Here is a 26,465-nt window from a genome sequence, read left to right as displayed (position 1 = left end):
CTCAGGAGGCTGAGGCAGGAGAATGGCGTAAACCCGGCAGATGGAGCTTGCAGTGAGCCGAGATCGTGCCACTGCACTCCAGCCTGGGCGACAGAGCGAGACTCCGTCTCAAAAAAAAAAAAAAATGTTTAAGGATATGTTAAGCTGTCGTATACACCTAAGATGTGTTTGGGGGTGGATACGTGTGCCACTTTTAATAAGAGCAGTTCATTTTAGTAAGAAAACTCTGGTGTACTTTCTTGAACAGCTGTCTTATTCTGGCTGAGCTAACACATGAGAGCCTAAGGCTTTTTTTCTTCTTACAAAGGGGGATGAGTAGGGCCTGAAATAGGCTCTTTGACTCCTTACCTGTTTAAATTTGCCTTGTCGCCTTTCTCAGATACGTGATCTCTGGGCCTTTAGGAGAGCCTTTGGCACAAATAGCTTCTCACCTTTTTCCTACAATATATTATTCCTGAGACTCTGAATGTTGTCTGCTTTTTGTTCGCCAAGTTGCTATCTTATAAATTCATTTTTAACGTATTTCATGGGTGGAGGCTGAAGTTGAATTATAGGTATCTTTGAATTTCTGCATTGTTTAGTTATAAAATGTCCTGTTATAGTTTAACTTACTATACTTTGGAGACATTAGAACTGCTCTTCATTCATCTATTGATGGCTTTGTAGAGGCAGTAGTAGCAGTCTATAACAAATAAGTTACTGTTTTTGAGCTCTAGCTTATTCCTGGGTATTTGGCTTTTTATCTTTGGCAGGTAAGATGGCGGAAGTTGAAAAGTTTGTTTTTAGTTGTGAATGGAAATTCAGGCATCGGGTCCCAGTCCTTAGCCTTAGCTGTCTTCAGTAAGGATCTGGTTGGGTAAACAGGGAAGGGTAAAGTGTGTGTGTTAATTTCTACTGAGTAGAAAAGGAAGCAGATGTGGAAGGCTGGAATTGGAAATCTGATTTGTGGCTGAATGTGATGCCACTATCATCTTGTTAGTGTGAAAGTGTTGATTATAGCTTCATGAATTCCCATTGTTGTTCATTTCTTATTTTTTTTTTTCTTTTCTGTTTTTCTTTTTTGAGACAGTCTTGTTCTGTCACTCAGGCTGGAGTGCAGTGGTGCGATCTTGGCTCATTGCAGCCTCTGCCTCCCGAGTTCAATCTGTTCTCATGTCTCAGCCTCCTGAGTAGCTGGGACTACAGGTGCACGCCACCACGCCTGGCTAATTTTTGTATTTTTAGTAGAGATGGGGTTTCACCATGTTGGACAGGCTGGTCTCAAACTCCTGACCTCAAGTGATCCACCTGCCTTGGCCTCCCAAAGTGCTGGTGATTACAGGTGTGAGCCACCACACCTGGCCATTGTTAATTTCATGGTATTAACATACCTTCATGCATAGTTTCTTTTTGTGTTTTCCTGATAGCAAACTTCAATTTCCCCTTTAAATTAAAAAAAAAAAAAATTCCAAACCTACCCTTAAAATATCCACAGGTACAATGGGAATTATGTATTTGGGCAGACATTCTCATTTACAAGCAAAATTTCACTGGTTTTTTCTTTTCTTTTTTGTTTCAGGACTTAATTTCATTGGGGTTGAGGGGTCAAATTATCCCCGAAAATTTGAGACTGCTCCTGGTATGATACATCCAGGTGCCTAACTGCCCCGGACATTTTTGTAGATTTTTATGAGCTGTAATATCTGTGGATAGGTCATTTTTCTATCTTTCTGCTTTTTCTCTTTCTGCCTTTTCCTCTCATTTTTCTGTGTCCACTTTTCTTTCTGTTCACTTAATGAATATTTGACAATTACACTGATTGCTTTCTGCTAATGGAACGGAAACCCTCGTCTGTTGTTTAGAGCATTTCCATCTTTACTGTTCCTTAATGCTTCCTTAGATCTCTCTTCCTCAGCCATGACCGTGTATCCCGAATAGGAACATATCAGTTAGGTATCTACATTCCTCCTTTCCATCCCAGTTGAAGTCATCAGTGTGCAGAAAAAAATTCTTGCATCAAGAGCTTAGATTAGATAACCTGTTAGATCACATCTAACTCTAGGATTGTGTATAAGTGCTAACTCATCTTGGATTCCATCGAGCCAGGATAAGATGGATGTCATTGAGAAGAAAGTGTGATATCAATGAAGGAGGAGAAAATAATCTGATTTGTAACTTGTCTGTACTGATATTGGACTTTGGTTTCGCGAATATTGTCATTATTAAGTGGTTTGGGATTTCCCTGGTGCAATTTAAATATTTTCCTGGGAAAGTCTTTACAATGAATGTATTTTCCTTTAATAAATAAGATTTTTGCATTATTCAATGTTTAGAAGAATTTTAGATGGGTTTTGTGTTAGAATACTTCTAATGTGGTGTTAGAATACTTCTCTTCAGTGGCGCAGTATCTGAATGTGAGACTTTTCATTCTTACAAGCTTTTTCCAGTAGGAGGGAAGGATTGAAGAGTTATTTAATATATATTACCCTAGCAAGAAAATAAGGGTACTCTTGTCCCTTCTTTAGACAGGTTCTTGTTTTTACTGTGCCTTTGGCTGAAGGGAAGAGTCGGTTCTCAAAGAAATTCTCACCCTTATTTTTTAAGAAAGGGCATTTTTTCTTTCTGAAAGTACATGTATACATGAAGCACAAAAAAGGAACGTGGAAGGTGGCTTGATTGCTTTTGGATTTCTCCAGTAGAAACTGTATCCCAGCTTTGGTTTACCAACAAACACAAGGAGAGTGTATACTCCGATTGTCTGTGCCATGACCACAGCAGGTCAGATTTCAAGTTCTGTATGAGTAGGGTTAGGACAATATCATTGATACTTGATTTTTCAGTCTTGTTCATTATCTTTTGAAGAGAACAGCTCTATATGGGGCTTTTCTTATATAGTTAAACCAATAAGATCTATAAACTTGACTTCTGCTGAGTATGCATTTTTAATCCAATTCTCATAGCAGATAGTTTTCAGTGCCCTCAGTTCGGGTTTCAAACCCACCCTTCTTCACTGCTCTTTCACTATTAGGTGATAACCATTTGTGTTTCTCTATCAGTGCTACTATCCTTCAGACTGCCTGCAGTTTTTTTTGTCTTATACTAGATAAAGAGGTGTAGTTTGCATGTTATGGTTTAAATTGGTTGCTGCCATTTCACTGAATTGACCACTAAATCGACCTGAGGGCCTTAAAGATATTGCTTCGAGCATTAGGTGGTTGTCTGTCTGCCGCCCCCAACCCCCATCCCTGCTTTATAACAAAAACTGAAAGTAGCTGTGAAATCATAATCTTGTTAAAACCCTGGTACTCTGAGGTATGCCTTTCTAAAGAGTCTTTCCCTATCTTTGAAGCCCAAGAATTTCTTTTTGTTTTGTTTTGTTTTTGTTTGTTTGTTTTAAGACAGAGTTTCACTCTTGTTGCCCAGGCTGGAGTGCAATGGCGCGATCTCGGCTCACTGCAACCTCCACCTCCTAGGTTCAAGCCATTCTTCTGCCTCAGCCTCCTGAGTAGCTGGAATTACAGGCATGCGCCACGACGCCTGGCTAATTTTTGTATTTTTAGTAGAAATAGGGTTTTGCCAGGCCGGGCGCGGTGGCTCACGCCTGTAATCCCAGCACTTTGGGAGGCCGAGGTGGGCGGATCACGAGGTCAGGAGATCGAGACCATGGTGAAACCTCATCTCTACTAAAAATACAAAAAATTAGCCGGGCGTGGTGGCGGGCGCCTGTAGTCCTAGCTACTCAGGAGCCTGAGGCAGGAGAATGGCATAAACCTGGGAGGCGGAGCTTGTAGTGAGCCGAGATCGCGCCACTGCACTCCAGCCGGGGCGACAGAGCGAGACTGTCTCAAAAAAAATAAATAAATAAATAGGGTTTCGCCACGTTGGTCAGGCTGGTCTGGAACTCCCGACCTCAAGTGATCCACCCACCTCGGCCTTCCAGAGTACTGGGATTACAGGCATGAGCCACCGCGCCTGGCCTTCTTCTGATTACTAAATTTTAGTCATACTTTTGGCAGCCAAAAAAATTAATACGTTGATGTTTTCTACACATGTTTTGTACTGGCGTTTAATAGTGAAGTTACTTCAGTATTTTTCTTTATTCTCAGGTGCGTGGAGGACTGCAACAGAGGAGTGGGGGACTGAAGATTGGAATGAAGATGTAGGTATTCCCAGGTCATTCCTCACTAATGCCTTCTATCCCTAAGTGTTGTTTAGGGATAGAAAATGGGTATGTTTCTACCCCTCAAAATTCACCCTTAAGATTCTGACCCAAAACTTTTACATCCAAAATAGTGTTCTGAGCCAGAACATTTCACATATGTTATATGAAGGAGACTGGGCATGAACAGGACTCTGTGGAACCACACTATGGAAAGGGCAAGTGCACTTGTGTAAGTCCAATATCTGATTGTCGGATTTATCCCAGGAAGAGATTGGTGGTTGGGTAGGGCACCAGAAGTGGAGTTAGGCAGGTAGTGCATTGAGTAACAGCTGCTGGTGGTACATGACTACTTGGTGCTTTTAAGTATTTCCTTTAAGGTCCTGTAATGGATTGGCAGTGGATACAAAGCTAGTGTTGTGGTACCAAATCCTCAAACTTGTAATCTGGTTGACTCTGGAACCCTTGTATTTATTTGAAGCCCAACTGTATAATTGTGATTGAGATAAATATCTGTCAAGCTATCTGCCAGCTTGACTCAACTTGGAAACCTCATAGATGGGTGGCACGTAAACAAGCTCTATGAATTCATTTGAATACTACCTGAGTAAGAATTTTGCTGATTCCTGGTCACAGTCAAGCTTTTGCCATGAATTATGGTTTTCATTGATCGTGGATAAACTCTTGTTTTAACATTTTTAATCTGTGTACTTTTCTATACTTTCGCGTAGTTAGGCAAGACAGCTTTTGTGATAAGAGGAAATGACGTGAAGACTGTTTTGGTTGCCAGTTCTGGGTTTTTTAAATTTCAGAGGCATCAGCATCACAGGGTGATTATTTTCTATTGTATAATCAACGAACTAGACTGCTTTGTGAAAATGGGCAAATTATGTTCCTTTCTGAGATTTGGCTTGTCTGCTTAAGCAACTTTCAGAGAATGATACATGGTGTTGGGTATTAAGGGGAGAGTGGATTCTCTGTGCTTTAGCGATTTTAATCAAGAAATAAAACCGAAACCCAAATCAACTTTTGAATAGTAGGAAAAGTTAATCCCTACGTTTGCTTACCTAAGTTTAATGCCTTAATAGTGGAAAGACTAGATGTCACAAAGTCAAATATTAAGGTAAAAATAACATCTAGTTAAAACGATCTTCGAAAAAAACCTTAATTCACCAGTACTTGGGCCCTTACTGCTCAAAAGCCAAAAATGAACTTCTTTTATTTATTTCTTCATCTTGGTTATGATCTTTCTTTGGGAGGGGTGGAGCTGTGAAGGGAGTAGTAGAATACAAGTGTGCTTTGGGTAGAGGTGGGAATTAGGAACTGTAATGGGAAAATATAGAGGGATTTTCTTTTCTTTTTTTTTTTTTATGTCTAGCGTCCCTGTAAGCTCAGTATGCATATGATCATGTGACTCCACTATATTTTACTGGGTTCCTTGGTTCTACTCTTTCTTTGGCTAAAACCATTGAGGATATATTGAACGGCTTGAAAGTCAATCCATTCAGGATTCCTCAGGGTAGATAGTTTTCTCTTTATAGGGCTTTCACTTTTTCTTGATGTTTAATTCCCCTTATCTATGCCAAGTTTCTGACTGTAGCATCCTTGACACCAAGAGTGACTAATCCCTCTGTTTTCCAGCTTTCTGAGACCAAGATCTTCACTGCCTCTAACGTGTCTTCAGTGCCTCTGCCTGCGGAGAATGTGACAATCACTGCTGGTCAGAGGCAAGTGTGCAGTAAAATTTATTACCATTTCTTTAAACATATCTGCTAACTGTAAGGAGGAGTGGCACTGGCCTTTGTAAACTCCCATGGTGTCAGTAATAATAATAACCAAATTACATTACATTCCTCTTAAGTTGATGGAGAGACTTCTTCTTTTTTTTTTTTTTTTTTTTGAGATAGAGTCTTACTCTGTCAGCCAGTCTAGAGTGCAGTGGCACGATCTCGGCTCACTGCAACCTCCGCCTCCTGGGCTCAAGCAATTCTCCCGCCTCAGTCTCCCGAGTAGCTGAGATTATAGGCATGTGCCACCACGCCTGTATAATTTTTCTATTTTTAGTAGAGATGGTGTTTCACCATGTTGACCAGGCTGGTCTCGAACTCCTGACCTCAGGTAATCTGCCCACCTCTGCCTCCCAAAGTGGCTGGGATTACAGGCGTGAGCCACCGTGCCCGGCCAGTTGATGGAAAGACTTCTAAAACTTAGTACTAGTTAATCTACTGAATGGAAGTTTATATGTTACAATTTTCAAGTTGATTCTCCCCACAAATAGCACTTTAATTACAAAGATCAGCCTTTCATATTACCAGCATTGAGTATATAACTTGTCTTGAAGTAAGTCAGGGAAAGAAGAGCCAAAAGTGGAAATGTTTTCATTTATTTCTGAATTTTTTAGAACCGTTCAGTAGTTTCTTCTCCTGTTCTCTGAGCCCACTGACTATAATGGTCGCTTTTTTCCTTTGGATCAGCAGGATCCAGCTAATAAACATTTTAGAATTTGAATCTCTAGGGATCAGTGGTAGGAGATACACTCTTCAGGGAATATTTTTAGTTCCCTGGAAACTTCTTGGATTTTTTCTAGACCTGGGCCTGATAGCTCAAAAATTCAGTTTGACATTACCCAGAGTTAGTGCAGACCGCACAAGTTGAAGGCTCAGTTCCACAAGACTGCCTCAGCTTCAGAGGTTCTGCCAGCCAGCTACAAATTTGGAGGTTCCCATCACCCCCTTAGCAAGTTTGATGACTCACTGGAATGACTGTGAACTCAGGAGTTTTACTTGCCATTACTGTTTTGTTTTTGAGATGGAGTCTTGCTTTGTCACCCAGGCTGGAGTGCAGTGGCGTGATCTTGGCTCACTGCAACCTTCACCTCCTGGGTTCAAGCCATTCTTCTGCCTCAGCCTCCCAAGTAGCTGGGATTACAGGCATGTACCACTATGCCCAGCTAATTTTTCATTTTTAGTAGAGGCGACATTTCACCATATTGGCCAGCCTGACCTCTGGTGATCCACCCACCTCTGCCTCCCAGAGTGCTGGGATTACAGGTGTGAGCCACTGCACCTGGCCCATTACTGGTTTATTGTAAAGGTACAACTCAGGAACAGCCAAGTGGAAGAAATGCACAGGGCAAAGTATGAATGGGTGTGTGGGTGGGGCACACACACCTTCCTTGACTTCTGCAGGTATCCTGAAGCTCTCCAAATCTTATTGTTACAAGTTTTATTACCTAGGCATGATTGATTAAATCATTGGCCATTGGTGATTAGACTTAATAGCCACCTCCCCTACACCCCTGGAATTTGGTGGGATTGGGAGGGGCTTCTGAAAGTTCCAACCCTCTTACCTGGTCTCTCTTTTTGAGACAGTCTCACTCTGTTGCCCAGGCTGGAGTGCAGTGGCACAATCTTGGCTCACTGCAACCTTTGCCTCCCAGGTTCAAGCGATTCTCCTGCCTCAGCCTCCTGAGTAGCTGGGATAATAAGCACCCACCACCACGCCTGGCTAATTTTTGTATTTTTAGTAGGGTTTTACCATGTTGGCCAGGCCAGTCTGAAACTCCCGACTTCAACTAATCCATCTGCCTCAGCCTCCCAAAGTGCTGGGATTACAGGTGTGAGCCACCGTGCCCAGCCTTATCTGGTCTTTCTAGTGACCAGCCCTCATCCTGAAGCTATCTGGGGCCCCACCCTGGGCTACCTCATTAGCGTAAATTCAGGTATGGTTGAAAGAAGTGTGTTATGAATAACAAAGGATACTATCACTTAGGAAGTTCTAAATGTTTTAGGAGCTCTGTGCCGGGAACAAGGCAAAGCTCAAGTATATATTATACCACAGGTAACTTTTGAAATTTTATGAAAATTGCGGGAAAAAATATCTTCCAAACTTGCCCTGTTCTAAAGCCATTTGAATATTCCAGTGTTCTGGTATATGATTTTCTATTTTAGGAATTGGTAATGACAGGTATTCGGTATAAAAATCATGGATAAGGCCGGGCGCGGTGGCTCAAGCCTGTAATCCCAGCACTTTGGGAGGCCGAGACGGGCGGATCACGAGGTCAGGAGATCGAGACCATCCTCGCTAACACGGTGAAACCCCGTCTCTACTAAAAAATGCAAAAAAACTAGCCGGGCGGGTTGGCGGGCGCCTGTAGTCCCAGCTACTCGGGAGGCTGAGGTAGGAGAATGGCGTAAACCTGGGAGGCGGAGCTTGCAGTGAGCTGAGATCCGGCCACTGCACCCCAGCCTGGGCGACAGAGCGAGACTCCGTCTCAAAAAAAAAAAAAAAAAAAAAAAATCATGGATAAGTACTTCTAAGTTTTGGCTCAGTTATTGAGCTGCCACATTAAAACTAGCATTTGAGGCGAGGCGTGGTGGCTCACACCTGTAATCCAGCACTTTGGGAGGCCAAGGTGGGCAGATCACGAGGTCAGGAGATTGAGACCATCCTGGCTAACGCAGTAAAACCCCCATCTCTACTAAAAATAAAATAAAATAAAAAATTAGCCAGGCGTGGTGGCAGGTGTCTGTAGTCCCAGCTACAGGCTGAGCCAAAGAATGGCGTGAACCTGGGAGGCAGAGCTTGCAGTGAGCCGAGTGCCACTGCACTCCAGCCCCTGCACTCCAGCCTGGGTGACAGAGAGAGACTCTGTCTCAAAAAAAAAAATTTTTTTTGATATTTCATTAAATTAATAACTTAAAAAATTAATCATTATTATTGGCAACATCAGTGGAATTCAGCTATATACTATAGTGGCTCTTATGCATCAGTTATTTTGGGAAATTAAGCATTTCAAGGCTTTGTGTTTGAGCCCTAAAAGGGCTAGAAGAAGCCCTAGCAAGTGGCTTCATTTTGATCTAATCTGATTTGAGTGTTGGGGAATGTTAGCATGTTCAGTCATTATTCATCAAGATCCCTTCCCTTCCCCACTAGAATTGACCTTGCTGTTCTGCTGGGGAAGACACCATCTACAATGGAGAATGATTCATCTAATCTGGATCCGTCTCAGGCTCCTTCTCTGGCCCAGCCTCTGGTGTTCAGTAATTCGAAGCAGACTGCCATATCACAGCCTGCTTCAGGGAACACATTTTCTCATCACAGTATGGTGAGTAGGAAACATGGTTTGTCCTAATCAAACCTTCCTGCTAATCCTAACACACATATGTGGTTCTTTCCAAAGATAGTCAGGTTTTTGGTAGGTGAGCATCCTCTTTGTTTTCTTAAGCAGACTTGGATGTAGAGATGTTTGAGTTGGGTAATAGGGGATAGCTCTAAGAGAGGACTTAGTTCTGGACAGACTGAGTATACTTACAAGAATAAGTTAACATAATTTATTGACTACTCATTGTGCTGAATGAATACTATTTGCCATTACTCTTGAGAGAAAATCAATGACATAAACTTGTCGATTCATTTTAATCCTTTTGCAGCCCTCATTAAACTCTGATGGGAGATTGTAGCAATTCCCCATTTCTTGATGGGGCAGAATTTGTCTTCTGTATTTACTTAAACCAGATATTTGTAGACAAGGCCTCCAGAAACCTATGGTCTTCCCATTTCTGCCGCTTACTAGCTGTGTCTCCATTTCTACATAAGTGGAGATAAAAGTGCTAGTCCTTTTTGTCTCCCCAAAGGTGGCTATACAAGTGTGGTTTCAGTAGTGGTATTATGAATAACTTAGAACATTTATGGCACATTACTTGTTGACTCAGAGCATTTAAAACATTCAAGGTCATTAACTACATCAAAGGAATCATTTAAACTAAACATAGATGCTGCAAGTACCAGTTTTCTCATAGTCAGTGAGTCCTAAGAAGTACTGCTTTTTCTTTTTTTCTCTTTTTCTCTCCTGTCTATTTTTTGATGGAGGGATACTAAAGTTGTAAGAGGTAAGCAGACCGTGTGTGCATATAATTTTATTTTTCCAGTTAGAGTAATTAGTTTAACTAGAAAACTGCCAAGCTAGCTACTAATTCAGAACTCGGTCAGTTTTTAACTGTTGTCTTAAAATGTTTTTTGTGTGTGTTAACTTAGTAATTTGGTGGTCAATGTCCTGCCACATCTGAAAGGTAACAGGTGAGAAGAGGTGAGAGAAGGGAAATGGAGAGAAGTGTTGGGATTAAGTAGAAAAAGAGGAAAGAAAACAGCACCAAGATTGTAAGAAGGTGTAATGAAGATCAAGAAATAACTACCAACCCTTAAGATAAATGACTGGAAAATGTGGTTATGTGATCTATGTCTCTTAATTGTTAATTGCCCTCTTAATGTCTGGAATTGTGAAAATTTACAACAAAATCAGACTTTTGATATCAAAAAGACATTTTCATCTGGGGACAGTGGCACGCTCTTATAGTCTCAGCTACTCTGGAGGCTAAAGTGGGAAGATTGCTTGAGACTAGGAGTTCAAGACTATAGTGAGCTATGAGCTCGTCACTGTACTCCAGCCTGGGTGACAGAATGAAACCCTTTCTCTAAAAAAAATTTTTTTAATTTATTTATTTAGAGACAGAGTTTCACTCTTGTTGCCTAGGCTGGAGTGCAATGGTGCGATCTCGGCTCACCCAACCTCCGCCTCCTGGGTTCAAGCAATTCTCCTGCCTCAGCCTCCTGAGTAGCTGGGGTTACAGGCGCCCGCCACCACGCTCGGCTAATTTTGTATTTTTAGTAGAGACAGGGTTTCACCATGTTGGTCAGGCTGGTTTCAAACTCCTGACCTGAGGTGATCCGCCCGCCTCAGCCTCCCAAAGTGCTGGGATTACAGGTGTGAGCCACTGCATTCGGCGCAGTGATTACCCTTTAGAACTTGTATGTACATGGAGAAAACAATCAAATCATACTGATTCGTTACTTGATTGTCTAGTGTAGAAGTTGGGATGCCCTTTAACTTTTCCTTTTTGCCTCTGTGCTAGTTATTAGCAGCATCGAGATGAGGCTCCACTTAGTTGTTGTTTCTTTTGAGTTTTTTTAATGAGAAGGGCAAGGACCTTAATGGCTAAAGTAAAATCTTACATTACGGCCGGGCACGGTGGCTCAAGCCTGTAATCCCAGCACTTTGGGAGGCCGAGACGGGCGGATCACAAGGTCAGGAGATCGAGACCATCCTGGCTAACACGGTGAAACCCCGTCTCTACTAAAAAATACAAAAACTAGCCGGGCGAGGTGGCGGACGCCTGTAGTCCCAGCTACTCAGGAGGCTGAGGCAGGAGAATGGCGTGAACCCGGGAGGCGGAGCTTGCAGTGAGCTGAGATCCGGCCACTGCACTCCAGTCTGGGCGACACAGGGAGACTCTGTCTCAACAAAAAAAAAAAAAAAAAAAAATCTTACATTACATTTATGTTAATTGTATTGGTTGATTTAAAAATTTTCGGCCGGGTGCGGTGGCTCACGCCTATAATCCCAGCACTTTGGGAGGCCGAGGCGGGTGGATCACGAGGTCAGGAGATGGAGACCATCCTGGCTAACACAGTGAAACCCTGTCTCTACTAAAAATACAAAAAATTAGCTGGGTGTGGTGGCCAGTGCCTGTAGTCTCAGCTACTCGGGAGGCTGAGGCAGGAGAATGGCGTGAACCCAGGAGGCGGAGCTTGCAGTGAGCTGAGATAGCGCCACTTCTCTCCAGCCTGGGCAACAGAGTGAGACTCCGTCTCAAAAAAAAAAAAATTCTCCAGTCAGCAGAATTTTATCCCTGAGAAGCAGGAAGAAGGAAGTAATGATGATATAAAACTTATATAAAGTTTTAATGGCTCTCTTTTTTGAGTGATGACTATGTGCCATGCATGTATTAAGTGCTTTAATTTAATCCTCATACAGCTTTACTTTTATTCCTATTTCCAGATGAGGAAAGTGAGGCAAAGAGAGATTAAAAAATAATTTTTCCAAGCTTACATAGCCAGGATTTCAATCTAAGACAGTCTGACTCTAGGTCCTATACTCTAGTGGACTACGCTGTATACCCAGTGTGACAGTATTCTTTACTTGCTTGATCTATACTGGCGCTCTGTCTGGATAAGTGTCTTTATGATTAGCTGAACAAGGTTACTGGCTGTAGGTTTCTCTCATCTCTTTATTGATCTACAGGTGAGCATGTTAGGGAAAGGATTTGGTGATGTCGGTGAAGCTAAAGGCGGCAGTACTACGGGCTCCCAGTTCTTGGAGCAATTCAAGACTGCCCAAGCCCTGGCTCAGTTGGCAGCTCAGCATTCTCAGTCTGGAAGCACCACCACCTCCTCTTGGGACATGGGCTCAACGACACAATCCCCATCACTGGTGCAGTATGGTGAGAAGATGGAAAGTGACTTGAATCTTTAAAGCATTGGAGCATTACTGTCAAGAGGCTAGCAGGGGGAGGGGGTGGAGAATGTGTCCTGAAGTGAAGAAAAGGGGAAGCTAGTTGATTACCTTCCTACATGTATTTCCCCTAATCAAATAAGCTGAATTCAGAAAGTTGGGGAATAATAAAATTTGAGGCTATATATTTCTCATCAGATTTAGAGGCTGGGCATGGTAGCTTACACCTGTAATCTTAGCACTTTGGGAGGCTGAAGTGGGAGGACAGCCTGAGCCTAGGAAAAATCGTTTTCAATTAAATGAGCGTGGTGGTGTGCACCTGTGATCCCAGCTCCTAGGGAGGCTGAGGCAGGAGAATTGCCTGAGCCCAGGAGGTTGAGGTTGCAGTGAGCTGTGTTTGCACCACTGTACATTAGCCTGGGCTGCAGAGCTAGTGTGTAGCTAGCTTTTCTCAAAAAAAAAAAAAAAAATTTTAACCATATACATACTTGCAGTCTTCTGTTGATTGGGGTTTTAATTATTATTCTCCTTAGATTTATCTTCAGTGTTTGAAAATAACATATTGCCTTTAGGTTCATAGACTTCGCCATCTTAAGATTTTATACAGTAAGTCTTCACTTAATGTCATTGATAGGTTCTTGGAAACTGCGACTTTTTGCGAAACATAAGACAAGGTCTCGTTCTGTCATCCAGACCGGAGTACAGTGGCACTATCTTGGCTCACTGCAGCCTCATCTTCCTGGGCTCAAGCAGTCCTCCCACTTGAGCCTCCTGAGTAGCTGGGACCTCAGGCTTGTACCACCGTGCCTGGCTAATTTTTTATTTTTTCTGGAGATGGGTTTTCACCATGTTGCCCAGGTGTGTGTCGAACTCTTGGGCTCAAACAATCTGCTGGTCTTGGCCTCCCACAGTGATGGGATTGCAGGCACGAGCCACTGCGCCTGGCCATTTTTTTTTTTTCCCTCATCAACATTATAATGAAATCATGTTGAAGGAAACTGTTATTCAAAGATGTGCCATGCATTGTTTTTGCTTAAAGCCAGTTTCCAAGCACCTATGGATGATGTTAAATGAGAACTTGCGGTACTTTAAACTTGGACAATTTGTGCATTCCTTTCTTACACAGGCTGGGTAATGGTGTTGATTTAATTAGGCTTTATTTAAGGATGGATGTAGGCCAGGTGCGGCGGCTCATGCCTGTAATCCCAGCACTTTGAGAAGCCGAGGCGGATGGATCACTTGAGGTCAGGAGTTTGAGACCAGCCTGGCCAACGTGATGAAATCCCGTGTCTACCAAAAACACAAAAATTAGCCAGGCGTGGTGGCACGCACCTGTAGTCCCAGCTACTCTGAGGCAAGAGAATCGCTTGAACCCAGGAGGTGGATGTTGCAGTGAGCTGAGATTGCGCCATTGCATATTGCATTCCAGCCTGGGTGACAGAGCGAGACTCCATCTCAAAAAAAAAAAAAAAATGTAATCCAGTGATTGTCACCTATAGAAATGAGATTAAGCCCCGAAAGAGGGCCTGCTTATATGAGTTTCTGATTTTTACAGTCCTCATTCATGGTGCTAGTGCAGGATAATAGCATTTCCTTGAGATTCATCAGCATCTCTGGCTTCATATTCTGGGTTTCCTCTTGCAGATTTGAAGAACCCAAGTGATTCAACAGTGCACAGCCCCTTTACAAAGCGCCAGGCTTTTACCCCGTCTTCAACCATGATGGAGGTGTTCCTTCAGGAGAAGTCACCTGCAGTGGCTACCTCCACAGCTGCACCTCCACCTCCGTCTTCTCCTCTGCCAAGCAAATCCACGTCGGCTCCACAGATGTCGCCTGGATCTTCAGACAACCAGTCCTCTAGCCCTCAGCCAGCTCAGCAGAAACTGAAACAGCAGAAGAAAAAAGCCTCCTTGACTTCTAAGGTACTTAAACTTTTAGGTAGATAACATCTTATGGCAAGGGGTGTGGGGCTTGGAAATTGAGATTAAAAGGTAAGTTTAGAAATTTAAAGGGAAAGGTTTTTTTGGTCTTTAGTAAGGTTGTATTAAAGCCATTACTTTCTCTTCTCCTTCACCTTTCTCTATAGATTCCTGCTCTGGCTGTGGAGATGCCTGGCTCAGCAGATATCTCAGGGCTAAACCTGCAGTTTGGGGCATTGCAATTTGGGTCAGAGCCTGTCCTTTCTGATTATGAGTCCACCCCCACCACGAGCGCCTCTTCAAGCCAGGCTCCAAGTAGCCTGTATACCAGCACGGCCAGGTAGAGGAAACATTAGCCATAAGACCTCTCTTATTAACCTTTTACTACTTTTTTAATCTGCGGGTAATTTTTAGAACTCTGGAGAGGCCAAGCCTCTCTGCATGGCTGGGGGAAAATAGTCAATCATAGCACTTTGAGTGCTTTAAAATATTATTATTAGGGTTATCTATAACTAAACAGGTAGAAATATGCCCCCTAGGGGCTGGATGTGATGGCTCACACCTATAATCCCAGCACTTTGGGTGGCCAAGGCAGGAGGATTGCTTGAGGCCAGGAGTTCAAGACCAGCCTGGGCAATATAATGAGTCCCTGTCTCTACAAATTTTTTTTTTTTTTTTTTTTTTAAACACAGAGTGTCACTCTGTTGCCTAGGCTGGAGTGCAGTGGCACGATTTCGGCTCACTGCAACCTCCGCCATCCGGGTTCAAACGATTCTCCTGCCTCAGCCTCCCGAGTAGCTGGGATTACAGGTGCCCACCACCATAACCAGCAAATTTTTGTATTTTTTAGTAGAGATGGGGTTTTACCATGTTGGCCAGGCTGGTCTAGAACTCATGACCTCAAGCGATCTACCCACCTTGGCCCCCCCAAATGCTGAGATTACAGGCGTGAGCAACCGTGCCCCCAGTTTTTTTTGTTGTTTTTTTTTTTGTTTTTTTTGTTTTTTGTTTTTTGTTTTGAGATGGAGTTCTGCTTCGTTGCCAGGCTGGAGTGCAATGGCGTGATCTCGGCTCACTGCAACCTCTGCCTCCCGGATTCAAGCAATTCTCCTGCCTCAGCTTCCTAAGTAGCTGAGATTACTGGCATGTGCCACCACGCCTGGCTAATTTTTGTATTCTTAGTAGAGACAGGGTTTCACCATCTTGGCCAGGCTGGTCTTGAACTCCTGACCTCGGGTGATCCGTCTGCCTCAGCCTCCCAAAGTGCTGGGATTACAGTCATGAGCCACCATGCCTGGCCCAGAGTTTTGCTCTTGTTGCCCAGGCTGGAGTGCAATGGCGCAATCTCTGCTCACTGTAGCCTCCGCCTCCCAGGTTTAAGCAATTCTCCTGCCTCAGCCTTCCTAGTAGCTGGAATTACAGGCATGCACCACCATGCCCGGCTAATTTTGTATTTTTAGTAGAGACGGGGTTTCACCATGTTAGTCAGGCCAGTCTTGAACTCCTGACCTGAGGTAATCCACCCACCTTGGCCTGCAAAGGTGTTGGGGTTACAGGCGTGAGCCACCACGCCCGGCCCAAATCTTATATGGTTCTTGAGGGAGCCTAGAATTCAGAATTCTCTAAAATGAGTGTGAACAAAAGATGGCTTTTCCTGTGCTTAGGGTCCATGAATGTATAGAAGGGGCCAAGAGTAATGTATCCTGTATACTGACATTTAGCCACTTTTTCTTTTTTATTTTGAGATAGAGTCTTGCTCTTGTCACCCAGGCTGGAGTGCAGTGGCACTATCAGCTCACTGCAACCTCTGCCTCCCAGGTTCAAGCGATTCTCCTGCCTCAGCCTCCTGAGTAGCTGGGATTACAGGCGCCCACCACTATGCCTGGCTGTTCTTTGTATTTTTAGTAGAGACGGGGTTTTGCCATGTTGGCCAGGCTGGTCTTGATCTCCTGACCTTGTGATCTGCCCACCTTGGCTTCCCAAAGTGCTGGCATTACAGGCATGAGCCACAGCTTCCGGATCCACTTTTTCTTATAACAGCAGAATGTAGGGGGGAGCCAAGGGACTTTTTTCTTCCTTGAAGACTTGAAGATGTTTTTAAGATTTTTAAAAATTTTTTTGTTTGTTTGTTTTTTTGAAACAGAGTCTTGTTCTGTCACCCAGCCTGGACTGCAGTGGCACTATCTCGGCTCTCTGCAAGCTCCGCCTCCTGGGTTCCTGCCAGTCTCCTGCCTCAGACTCCCAAGTAGCTGGGACTACAGGCGCCCGCCACGCCTGGCTACTTTTTTTGTATTTTTAATAGAGATGGGGTTTCACTGTGTTAGCCAGGATGGTCTCGATCTCCTGACCTCGTCATCCGCCCGCCTCGGCCTCCCAAAGTGCTGGGATTACAGGCGTGAGCCACTGCACCCAGCCTAAATGTTTTTAAGATTAATTCTTAATTTAGATCTCTGGCACTATAGAAGGTAGGGATTCCTAGTGTTATCAGGAGAAAATTCTTTTTTTTTTTTGAGACGGAGTCTCGCTCTGTCACCCAGGCTGGAGTGCAGTGGCCGGATCTCAGCTCACTGCAAGCTCCGCCTCCCGGGTTCACGCCATTCTCCTGCCTCAGCCTCCCGAGTAGCTGGGACTACAGGTGCCTGCCACCTCGCCCGGCTAAGTTTTTGTATTTTTAGTAGAGACGGGGTTTCACTGTGTTAGCCAGGATGGTCTCGATCTCCTGACCTCGTGATCCGCCCGTCTCGGCCTCCCAAAGTGCTGGGATTACAGGCTTGAGCCACCGCGCCCGACCTTCAGGAGAAAATTTTGATAGATTCTTTTACTTGTTGCTGAAAAATTTCTTGATTCAAATCAAGTTATTCCACTAGTAGATCTCCACAATTTCCTTAGTATCAGTAGATCTGATCTATTTTGTTTGTCTGAGATTTTTTTCTTCATTATTTACAGTGAATCTTCCTCTACAATTTCATCTAACCAGAGTCAGGAGTCTGGTTATCAGAGCGGCCCAATTCAGTCGACAACCTATACCTCCCAAAATAATGCTCAGGGCCCTCTTTATGAACAGAGATCCACACAGACTCGGCGGTACCCCAGCTCCATCTCTTCATCACCCCAAAAGGACCTGACTCAGGCAAAGGTAGTGGCTTCATGAACCCCTGGGAATTGGTTAGGAGAATAGTGGGCAAAAATTCCTTAAATATTAGTGTTTTACTTTTCAGCAAATGGTGCAAAGAAACTTTGGAAGTAGTGATTGAGAATATGAAAAAGGCACACATCTGTGATTAGTAAATTAAAAGTTCTTATCAGCATACCTGGAGACTGATGAGTCAGGAAACCATTCTCTTATACAAAAAATTCATTGTCACTAGTAGAATCAGTCTCAAGTGCCTGTCCTGTCTTCTGGGAAGATGTGATTGCCAGATTTCTGGGTGCATGTCAGTAGACCTCACCTTGCTATGTCCTGGCATGGTGAGGGAGACAGCATATGCCAGAGGTGACGTTGAGTGACTGTCAGATGCTGCCAGTGGAATAGGTGGTATGACTGAACTGTTGTACTCATCCTTCCCCAAAAATCACTGAATTTGGACTTTGGGCCTTTCCTCTATCTGTTTTAGGTTTGGGGTGTCTTCAGCAATTTGTAGGGTTTCCTTCTTTTGCTTTTGGTCACACAGTGTTGGTATATCTCAGTTCTGTTGTTTAATTTTTGTTAGTATTTTGGTTTTTTGGATAGTCTGCATTGTATTAATATTAATCCTTTTGGTTAATTTACAGAATTTCTCCTAAAGATTTGTTGACCAAAATAAAGCTGAATCAGTGCTAACTTGCCTCATTCACATGAGTTTGTCTGTTTCTTGCTCTTCTGTTTTTTTTTTTACCAGAATGGCTTCAGTTCTGTGCAGGCCACGCAGTTACAGACCACACAATCTGTTGAAGGTGAGTGTTCTTCAGGCTTTTCCCCTCTTACGTTTCTGGTTTTCTATCTTAAAATGGTGATAATCCATTAGTTCCCTTCATTGGACAAATGAGACCTATGCTGTGTAATTCTCAGCATTAAAGAAAAAAGATTCTACGTAATACAGTCCACTGTTAAATAACTCATCCTCTTGTCTTTGGAGCAGCCTGGGACTGTAGTCACCGCTTATAGACATTCCCTTTTTTCTGATAAGTGGACTTCCTTCTTTCTATGTTTCTAGGTGCTACAGGCTCTGCAGTGAAATCTGATTCACCTTCCACTTCTAGCATCCCCCCTCTCAATGAAACGGTATCTGCAGCTTCCTTACTGACGACAACCAATCAGCATTCATCCTCCTTGGGTGGCTTGAGCCACAGTGAGGAGATTCCAAATACTACCACCACACAACACAGCAGGTGATTTGGGGTGAGGATGGAGGTTGGGGTTGGTGAATAGCAGTAACAGAGCTCTCTGGTTCTTTCTTATTCCCTTGACCTGGCAGAGACCACATTAGCCCTACTTTTGTGGTAAGTGGGTGACCTGAGAACTGTGGGAAGTGAAGACAGAGGAGGCTTGTTTTAATTTTCCCCTTTTCAACATCCACTTTTGCTTTAACTGCTGACTAGCCCTGGCTGGGCATTGTGCTTAACATATATATGATCTCAGACCTCCTTGGTGTCTCATATTATCTCTTATTTCCTTGTTATGTTCTTGACTGAAGCTCTAGGTCAGGTAACTATAGCACTATGGCTGATGGCAACCTCTTTTATTCTGACAGCACGTTATCAACGCAGCAGAATACCCTTTCATCATCAACATCTTCTGGGCGCACTTCGACATCCACTCTTTTGGTAAGTGTGATGCAGAGAGGGATGTGTGGTTTTCTTACACTTAGAACTATCCAACCCTAAGATTGTCCCAAGAGAGAATTATTGAAAATTTCTTCATGAGTCGGCAAAATAATTGATTTGAAGTTGCAGGAAAACGAGTAAAGGGATGTTAGGAACCCAAGAGAGGCAGAACAATCCCTAAACATTGAGCTCTGGGCCATTGCTAAAAGCCCTGAAAGTGACTTTCTGACTTTTTTTGCCTACTGAATATATAGTTGGGCTTTGTATGCTTTAATAAATTCTGGAAGAACATACCTTTCTGACTGGTAGGGCTGTTCTCTTTTCTTGGTCTTGGGTATGCCAAACATGAGTTCTGAAAAGAAATCAGTGCAAGGCTGGACATTTTTGTGAAGGTAGATGCCAGTTGAGAGCTTTTGGTCCAAGAGTCAATTTTGTTGTTGCGATTTGTAACAACTATTAATAGAATTAAGCTGAGCCTGTAAAGGGAAGGACCCATTTTGGACAAAAGTGTCAGATTTGCCAGAAGCCTGGGAGATATGAGGGCTAAGGCTCCTTTAGGAGTCTCTGTTCAAACACACAGTTTCAGGTTTAAAGTCAGAATTGTGGCCAGGTGCAGTGGCTCACCTCTGTAATCCCAACACTTTGGGAGGCCAAGGCAGGAGGATTACTTGAGCCCAGGAGTTTGAGACCAACCTGAGCAATACAGTGAGACCTCATCCCCGCACAAATTTTTTGAAGGTTGGCCAAGCCTGGTGGTACACTCATAGAGTCCTAGCTACTCAGGTGGCTGAAGTGGGAGGATTGTTTGAGCTCAGGAAGCCAAGGTTGCAGTGAGCCAATATTGCACCACTGCACCCCAGCCTGGGCAACAGATGCGACCCTGTCTCAAAAAAAAAGTAAAATCAGAATTTTTGCTTTCTCCTAGTCCACAAACTGGTCTCAACTAGTAAAGAAAAGTTGGGGAGAGAAAGCTGTGATGTATTTTTTACATCTCAACTCTCTCTGTTCCTTTATGAACCAATGTTAGTCTCTGAGGAATCTGTCTCCATTTGCGTTACTGTCTTTCTGAACAGGATGATGATGTGCAGTGAGTGTGTTACCATTCGAATGCCAGATGAGTCTTGAGGAATATGTAGCTGGAGATTATTTCTAACTACTTTAGCAGAGTGTACTTTGGTACCTTGCCTACTTGGTCTCTTTAATTAGGAAGTTGACATAATAATATATTCAGCAGGAGGGATTGTCTTATCTTATTTTTCCTGACCTGTGACGCTGATCTCTTTTCTTCTTCTCTCTTCCACTGCTCCCCCTTTTGAAGCACACAAGTGTGGAGAGTGAGGCGAATCTCCATTCTTCCTCCAGCACTTTTTCCACCACATCCAGCACAGTCTCTGCACCTCCCCCAGTGGTCAGTGTCTCCTCCAGTCTCAATAGTGGCAGTAGCCTGGGCCTCAGCCTAGGCAGCAACTCCACTGTCACAGCCTCGACTCGAAGCTCAGTTGCTACGACTTCAGGTAGTCTTGCATAAGCAGATGGCATTCCTCTGGGATGGAAGAGGTAAGTAATTGTGTGATAGGATAAAAATGTAATTTCTCTTTTAGGAAAAGCTCCTCCCAACCTCCCTCCTGGGGTCCCGCCGTTGTTGCCTAATCCGTATATTATGGCTCCAGGGCTGTTACATGCCTACCCGGTAAGTGGGACTAAAGGATCTTCTTCAAAAGGTGAGGATGCTGTGGCTGCTCTTTTTATAGCTCTGGCTTCAGATGGACCCCTGTGAATACCAAAACTTGCACATACTCAAGCCCTGCAGTTGGCTCTGTGGAATCCATGTATATGGGTTTTGCATTCTGTAAATGTGACTATATTTTTGATCTGTGTGTCTGGTTGGAAAAGATTCACGTATAAACAGCATGCAGTTCAAACCTGTGTTAAGGGTCAACTGTAATTAAAATATAAAATAAAAGGAATTGCCACATGTAATCAAACTGGTTTTTAATCTTTGCAGTTTTGGAAAAAGTACTAATGGACTAAACTGAGGCCAACCCATCTATTGTGTATCTGCTCTGGTTTATGGTGCACACATGTATGCATGTGTGTGTGCACAATATGTATGTATATGTGTGATGAGAATATCTGCCCTGTTTGAAACACAACTTCTGGGCCTCAGAAGCCAAAGGCCAGAATGTTCATCTAGAATCCTTTTTAGTGTCTTAGATAATTATGACTATTATTTTATTTTCTGAGACAGATCTTGCTCTTTTACCCAGGCTAGAGTGCAGTGAAACAATCATAGCTAGCTCACTGCAGTCTTGAACTCTGGGCTCAAGCAATCCTCTCACCTCAGACTCCCCAAGTAGCTAAGACTATAGGTGTGCATCCCCATGCCTGGCTAAGTTTGGAAAATTTTTTTTAGAGACAGGGTCTTCGTATGTTGCCTAGGCTGGTCTCAAAATCCCAGGCTCAGGTGGTCCTCCTGCCTCAGCCTCTCAAAGAACTGGGGTTATATATAGGCCTGAGCCACTACTCCTGGCCCTAAGAGTTATTTTCTCTGATTTGATTAAATCTGTAACTCTTGAGTGTGTTTGCTGGTCTGGCCTGGTTAGAGGAAAGTTTCCTGACTCAATCTGGGACTTTGAGAATAAGTGGGTGGCTGATAGTAGTAGTAGCTTTTTGCCCTAGTGTCTTCTTGACCTTCAAGTATTTGGTAGCTATTAAGATGAGGGGTATATGAAAAAGTTTTAAAAAAGATACCTGTTCCTGCCCTCAGGGACAAAGTCTAGATAAATATTATACTGCTGACACATCCAAATAACACAGTTACACATTTTTAATGTGTAGTCACTACCTTAAAACCCTGAAATTGGAGAAAAGTAAAATATTCTTTATGGAGGAGATTATTTTTAAGCCAGATTTTGAAGAGTATAAGAGACAGAGAGTTGTAGAATAGAGAGTAAAACTGGTTGTTCATGTATATTTTGTGTCTACTCTATTGGTATCAAGAAGCCAGCCTACTAGAATCAGTAGTATTTAGCTCAAGGAAAGCTTCAAGACCTTTCATGAATCATTTAATCTCTTTGTACTTTACTGCTTTTTCCTTAAATAAAATTGAAGGAAATAATCCGTGTCCTGTTCTAACCCAGAATGAGGATGAATATTCTGTTGAATTAGCTTGTCTCTTGGCTCCTTAGTTTGCTAACATCATGACCAGTTCCTGTTATTGCTATATATCTGTATCTTTCAGCCACAAGTATATGGTTATGATGACTTGCAGATGCTTCAGACAAGATTTCCATTGGTGAGTATGTGGGATAGAGCTTTGGAAAATAAAGTAGTCTTAAAATTAGTGTTGGGAGAATTACCTCAGTCACAGACATAGCTCTTTCCCATCCCAGCCCTCCATACACTCTGATCTAAGGCATATTAGAATATCGGGATTTTGGGGAGGGTTTCCAATAGAAGATAACTTTTTTTTTTTTTAAAGACAGAGTCTCACTCTGTCTCTCAAGCTGGAGTGCAGTGGCGTCATCTTGGCTCATTGCAATCTCTGCCACCTGGGTCAAAGCCTCAGCCTCCCGAGTAGCTGGTATTAAAGGGGCCCGCCACCACCCCTGGCTAATTTTTTGTTTGTATTTTTAGTAGAGATGAGGTTTTGCCATCTTTGCCAGGCTGGTCTTGAATTCCTGACCTCGTGATCCACCTGCCTCTGCCTCCCTAAGTGCTGAGCTTACAGGCGTGAGCCGCCGCACCCAGCCTTTTTTCTTCTTTTTTTAAATCAGAGTTGTGGCATCTTAGTAAATGCCATTTAACCTAATCTATAGCCTAGTAAAGTAATCTGGAGCACTCAGGGTGCTTTTTGTTTGTCCCAGTCACTTTAAATTACAGAATGATCTGTTTTCTCAGTAGAATAAGCTTGGTATAAACTGATAGGGATGACATCTAAAGTGCTGAAAATATTGGTCCTCATGGACTTTGACATATTCTCAAGTGGGCATACCCGTAGACCTTGCCTGACTGTGCTCATGGCCAGGCAAGGGGGACAGTGTATGCAAGAGTAATGTGGAGTTTGTGCTAACTCTAGCTAGCTTAATTAGTGACTGGATAAATTGCACAACTCTCACATTCTTCTGTTCTTTCCTCTGTGGAAATAATACTCATGCTGGGGAATGAGTGACATTGAATGTCTGCTCTTTTTTTCCCTCTTTTCTAGGATTACTACAGCATCCCATTTCCCACACCCACTACTCCGCTGACTGGGAGGGATGGTAGCCTGGCCAGCAACCCTTATTCTGGTAGGATTGGGATGGGACTAAATAAATAAAAAGGGAGATAGTGTTGGGATTGATGGCAGAAACCTGATTGGTAGCAAGAAGGAATGTGATAAATCAGGATTGGTAGATTCAAAATCCTGCTAAAGTTGGGCATGTCGTGGCTTTTCCTATTCATCCCACTTTCTGTTGTCTCCCTGTGATTTCTAGATGATATCTTAGCCAGGCATGGTAGCACACACCTGTAGTCTCAGCTACTTGGGAGGCCAAGGTGGGAGAATTGCTTGAGCCCAGGAGTTCAAGACCAGCCTGGGCAACATAGCAAGACCCCATCTCCAAAAAAGCGATATCTTGACTTAGTTTCAAGCCATTTGCTAGCTTTTTCCAGGAAGTACAGTACAGTGGTCGATGTGGTCTTCTCTGCTCATCTCTGCCCCTTTATGCTACTCACAGTGGCAATCTCACTGCCTTGCTAGGTCTGGGGCCTTCTTCTTTTACCTGACCTATCATTGTCCTCATTGACTTACCATTTTCCCTGATCCATCATTGTCTTTCAAGTCCAGCATGGGGTATTCCTCATGGACGAGAAGAGGGGAGGGAAGAAGGGGGAAGATGAAAGAGAACACAAGTGGGCAGAGAAATTATGCAGGTGCCTTATTCCAGGAGCCTGTCCCTGCCATAGCATTGCACAGTTATTCAACACTAGTCCTTGGCTTACAGCAACTGTGCTCAGTATATGCTGAGCAACACTAATTGGAGCCACTCAGAAATGTAATTCAAGGAGTTGAACTTTAATAGTCTTTGAACAGGATCTCCTGGAATCATGTGAAACCAGAAGAGGTAATTCTGCATTGGTATTGGGGTGAAAGAGGCAGGTACATTTAGCCTCTCCTGTCACAGGTGACCTCACAAAGTTCGGCCGTGGGGATGCCTCCTCCCCAGCCCCGGCCACAACCTTGGCCCAACCCCAACAGAACCAGACGCAGACTCACCATACCACGCAGCAGACATTCCTGAACCCGGCGCTGCCTCCTGGCTACAGTTACACCAGCCTGCCATACTATACAGGGGTCCCGGGCCTCCCCAGCACCTTCCAGTATGGGCCTGCTGTGTTCCCTGTGAGTACCTGGCTTTGGTCACTCCTTGTGGTGAAGGATCCTAGCCCTGGACACTATTCTAGCTGCTTTTAAGGATCAATGACTTCAGTAATGGATGAGGAGGAACAGTTTCCACCTCTGGCCTGTTTTTGGCCTGGTGCAGGGTGATGGGGGAATGGGGCTGGAATTGGTGGAATTAGGATAGGGATTGCCTAGTCTTAGAATTTGCCAAAGGGAGAATATGATACCGTACAGCTTTGCTTCACTCAGATTCATTCATTCCCTGCTGCCATTGTCCCTTTTTCTTCCTCCAAACTATCAATTCTTGACTTCATTAGTAGATTCTAGAACAGTTAGTAAGGAGCTAATTTCACTAAGCAAGCTGTGGTCAACCTGCATCAGGATAGGTAGCCATCTGAATGTCCAGTACCTGGAGCAGGACAAGTGGGACAGATGGTATTCTGCTGCCACGTCACTGCAAGTCTGGCCTTTTTGCTCTTTAGGTGGCTCCTACCTCTTCCAAGCAGCATGGTGTGAATGTCAGTGTGAATGCATCGGCCACCCCTTTCCAACAGCCGAGTGGATATGGGTCTCATGGATACAACACTGGTAAGCTGACCTTGTCCCTGGCTCGGTGGTATCTGTGGGGTGTTATTAGATAAATTTCAGGGAGGAAGACTTGGTGCTTAAGAAAATGGGGTTGGTGAGGGTGTACCGCTGCCCCAGGTATGATTGTTAATACTTGGCTGACTTGGGTATCTGTGGGAGCAGCACCAGCAGAGGAGCTTGATACTAGGACATGTGTCCACTCTTTGTGACAGGAATGCCCAAGAGTATGTGTTGGCTTTTAGAATATGTTGGTTGGCCAAAAGTGTGGGTGGAAGTAGGGCAAGGAGCCCCAAGATTTTGCTGAAATGTAAGTGGAGGCAAGTGTTGATAATATGTATGGCACTGATAATACAAAAGGGGGTATATTCACTGAGTAGTAGCATTAAGTGGGTTCATAGCTAGCAGACTACGATAAGTTTGGCTTAAATCACTTTGTAGCACTACTTTTATGTGTCCTTTTTTATTCCCTAGCTAGAAGACCTAAACCATGGAGGAAAAGGAGTAGGCGTGACTATTACTCAATAAAGTGGGAACTGTACTGGGAGAGTTGGGCCTTTAGGTTCCTTCATTTGTATGGCTGGTCTCTTTGCAAAGTCCGTTTACATATGTGATGGCAGGAGGGAATTGTAGGAATCCTCTGGATGGGTACTTACCTAAAAGATACTCAGCCTCTCCCTTGCTTCCATACCTGACATCTGTGCTCTACTTTTGGAGGACAGGGAGCGAGAAGAAATCTTTGAATAATATAATTGTACTTTTTCAGCGACTTGTAGATGAATAGGGGAGGAGCAGGTTTCTGTGATTGCTTAGGATTGGGGATGGGGGTTGTCCTTCAAAGCTGTCAGCTCAGTTACAGTTTCATGGTGATTTGGATAGAGCAGCATGTGTTCTTCACCCTTATGTGGGCTCTGGGTGGGTCAGTTGCCCACAGTTTTCAATAATTGGGAACAGCACAGAAGGCAGTAAGGACTAGGAACTGATAGCCAGGTGGAGCTTTGAACTGTGCTTTATGAGTTAGAGTGGGTCATCAGTTAAATCCTGAGAAGCTCCATTGAGATTTAATACATAGACTCCTTGTGGCCACCCCTCTTATCGAGCAAGGTCCACCCTGAATCTTGGTGGGGAGGATTATAAGCTTTTTGACTTGGAGTGGTGGCCCCGTTCTGAGGACATTAGGTTGAAGTCTTAGTTGGACCAGGTTCACAAATTTTAAGAGGTAGGTGATTGATAATATAAGAGAATTGGCATACCTGATTCTAGAAATCCCAGCTTCTTGCCTCCCTTCAGAATTCAGAAACGTATTATATCAGCCCTTGAGAACCCCTAGTTCCCAACCCCACAAAG

The 26,465-nt window shown here is 43.7% G+C and overlaps 1 protein-coding gene and 1 non-coding gene across 51 annotated transcripts in view; both read left to right on the top strand.

Annotated features, from left to right (window-relative positions):
- The window catches only part of UBAP2L (ubiquitin associated protein 2 like), a 57,713-nt gene that overhangs the window by 22,827 nt on the left and 8,421 nt on the right, over positions 1 to 26,465 (top strand). For 35 of the 50 annotated variants that reach the window (XM_073994749.1, XM_065545340.1, XM_065545334.1 and 32 more), the window contains exons 9-24: positions 4,086 to 4,138; positions 5,780 to 5,865; positions 9,074 to 9,245; positions 12,219 to 12,417; positions 14,073 to 14,350; positions 14,515 to 14,687; positions 17,294 to 17,483; positions 18,226 to 18,280; positions 18,541 to 18,715; positions 19,078 to 19,150; positions 20,469 to 20,664; positions 20,752 to 20,840; positions 22,392 to 22,445; positions 23,358 to 23,439; positions 24,316 to 24,533; positions 25,016 to 25,121. In XM_073994749.1, the coding sequence (XP_073850850.1) occupies positions 4,086 to 4,138; positions 5,780 to 5,865; positions 9,074 to 9,245; positions 12,219 to 12,417; positions 14,073 to 14,350; positions 14,515 to 14,687; positions 17,294 to 17,483; positions 18,226 to 18,280; positions 18,541 to 18,715; positions 19,078 to 19,150; positions 20,469 to 20,664; positions 20,752 to 20,840; positions 22,392 to 22,445; positions 23,358 to 23,439; positions 24,316 to 24,533; positions 25,016 to 25,121 (2,199 nt within the window). Of the gene's footprint in view, positions 1 to 1,558; positions 1,634 to 4,085; positions 4,139 to 4,272; positions 4,371 to 5,779; positions 5,866 to 9,073; positions 9,246 to 12,218; positions 12,418 to 14,072; positions 14,351 to 14,514; positions 14,688 to 17,293; positions 17,484 to 18,225; positions 18,281 to 18,540; positions 18,716 to 19,077; positions 19,151 to 20,468; positions 20,665 to 20,751; positions 20,841 to 22,391; positions 22,446 to 23,357; positions 23,440 to 24,315; positions 24,534 to 25,015; positions 25,122 to 26,465 lie in introns of all 50 variants that reach the window. The other 15 variants (XM_073994710.1, XM_065545295.1, XM_073994700.1 and 12 more) reach the window with 3 other exon arrangements.
- Positions 23,137 to 23,272, top strand: LOC123571133 (small nucleolar RNA SNORA58). Its single transcript, XR_006695303.2, has one exon. It is a non-coding gene; the product is annotated as a small nucleolar RNA SNORA58 (small nucleolar RNA).

The sequence above is a fragment of the Macaca fascicularis genome, chromosome 1, assembly GCF_037993035.2.
Source record: "Macaca fascicularis isolate 582-1 chromosome 1, T2T-MFA8v1.1".
NCBI classification, from domain to species: domain Eukaryota; kingdom Metazoa; phylum Chordata; class Mammalia; order Primates; family Cercopithecidae; genus Macaca; species Macaca fascicularis.
Note: the sequence above shows the minus strand (reverse complement) of the source record. Positions and strands in the feature narration are given on the sequence as shown.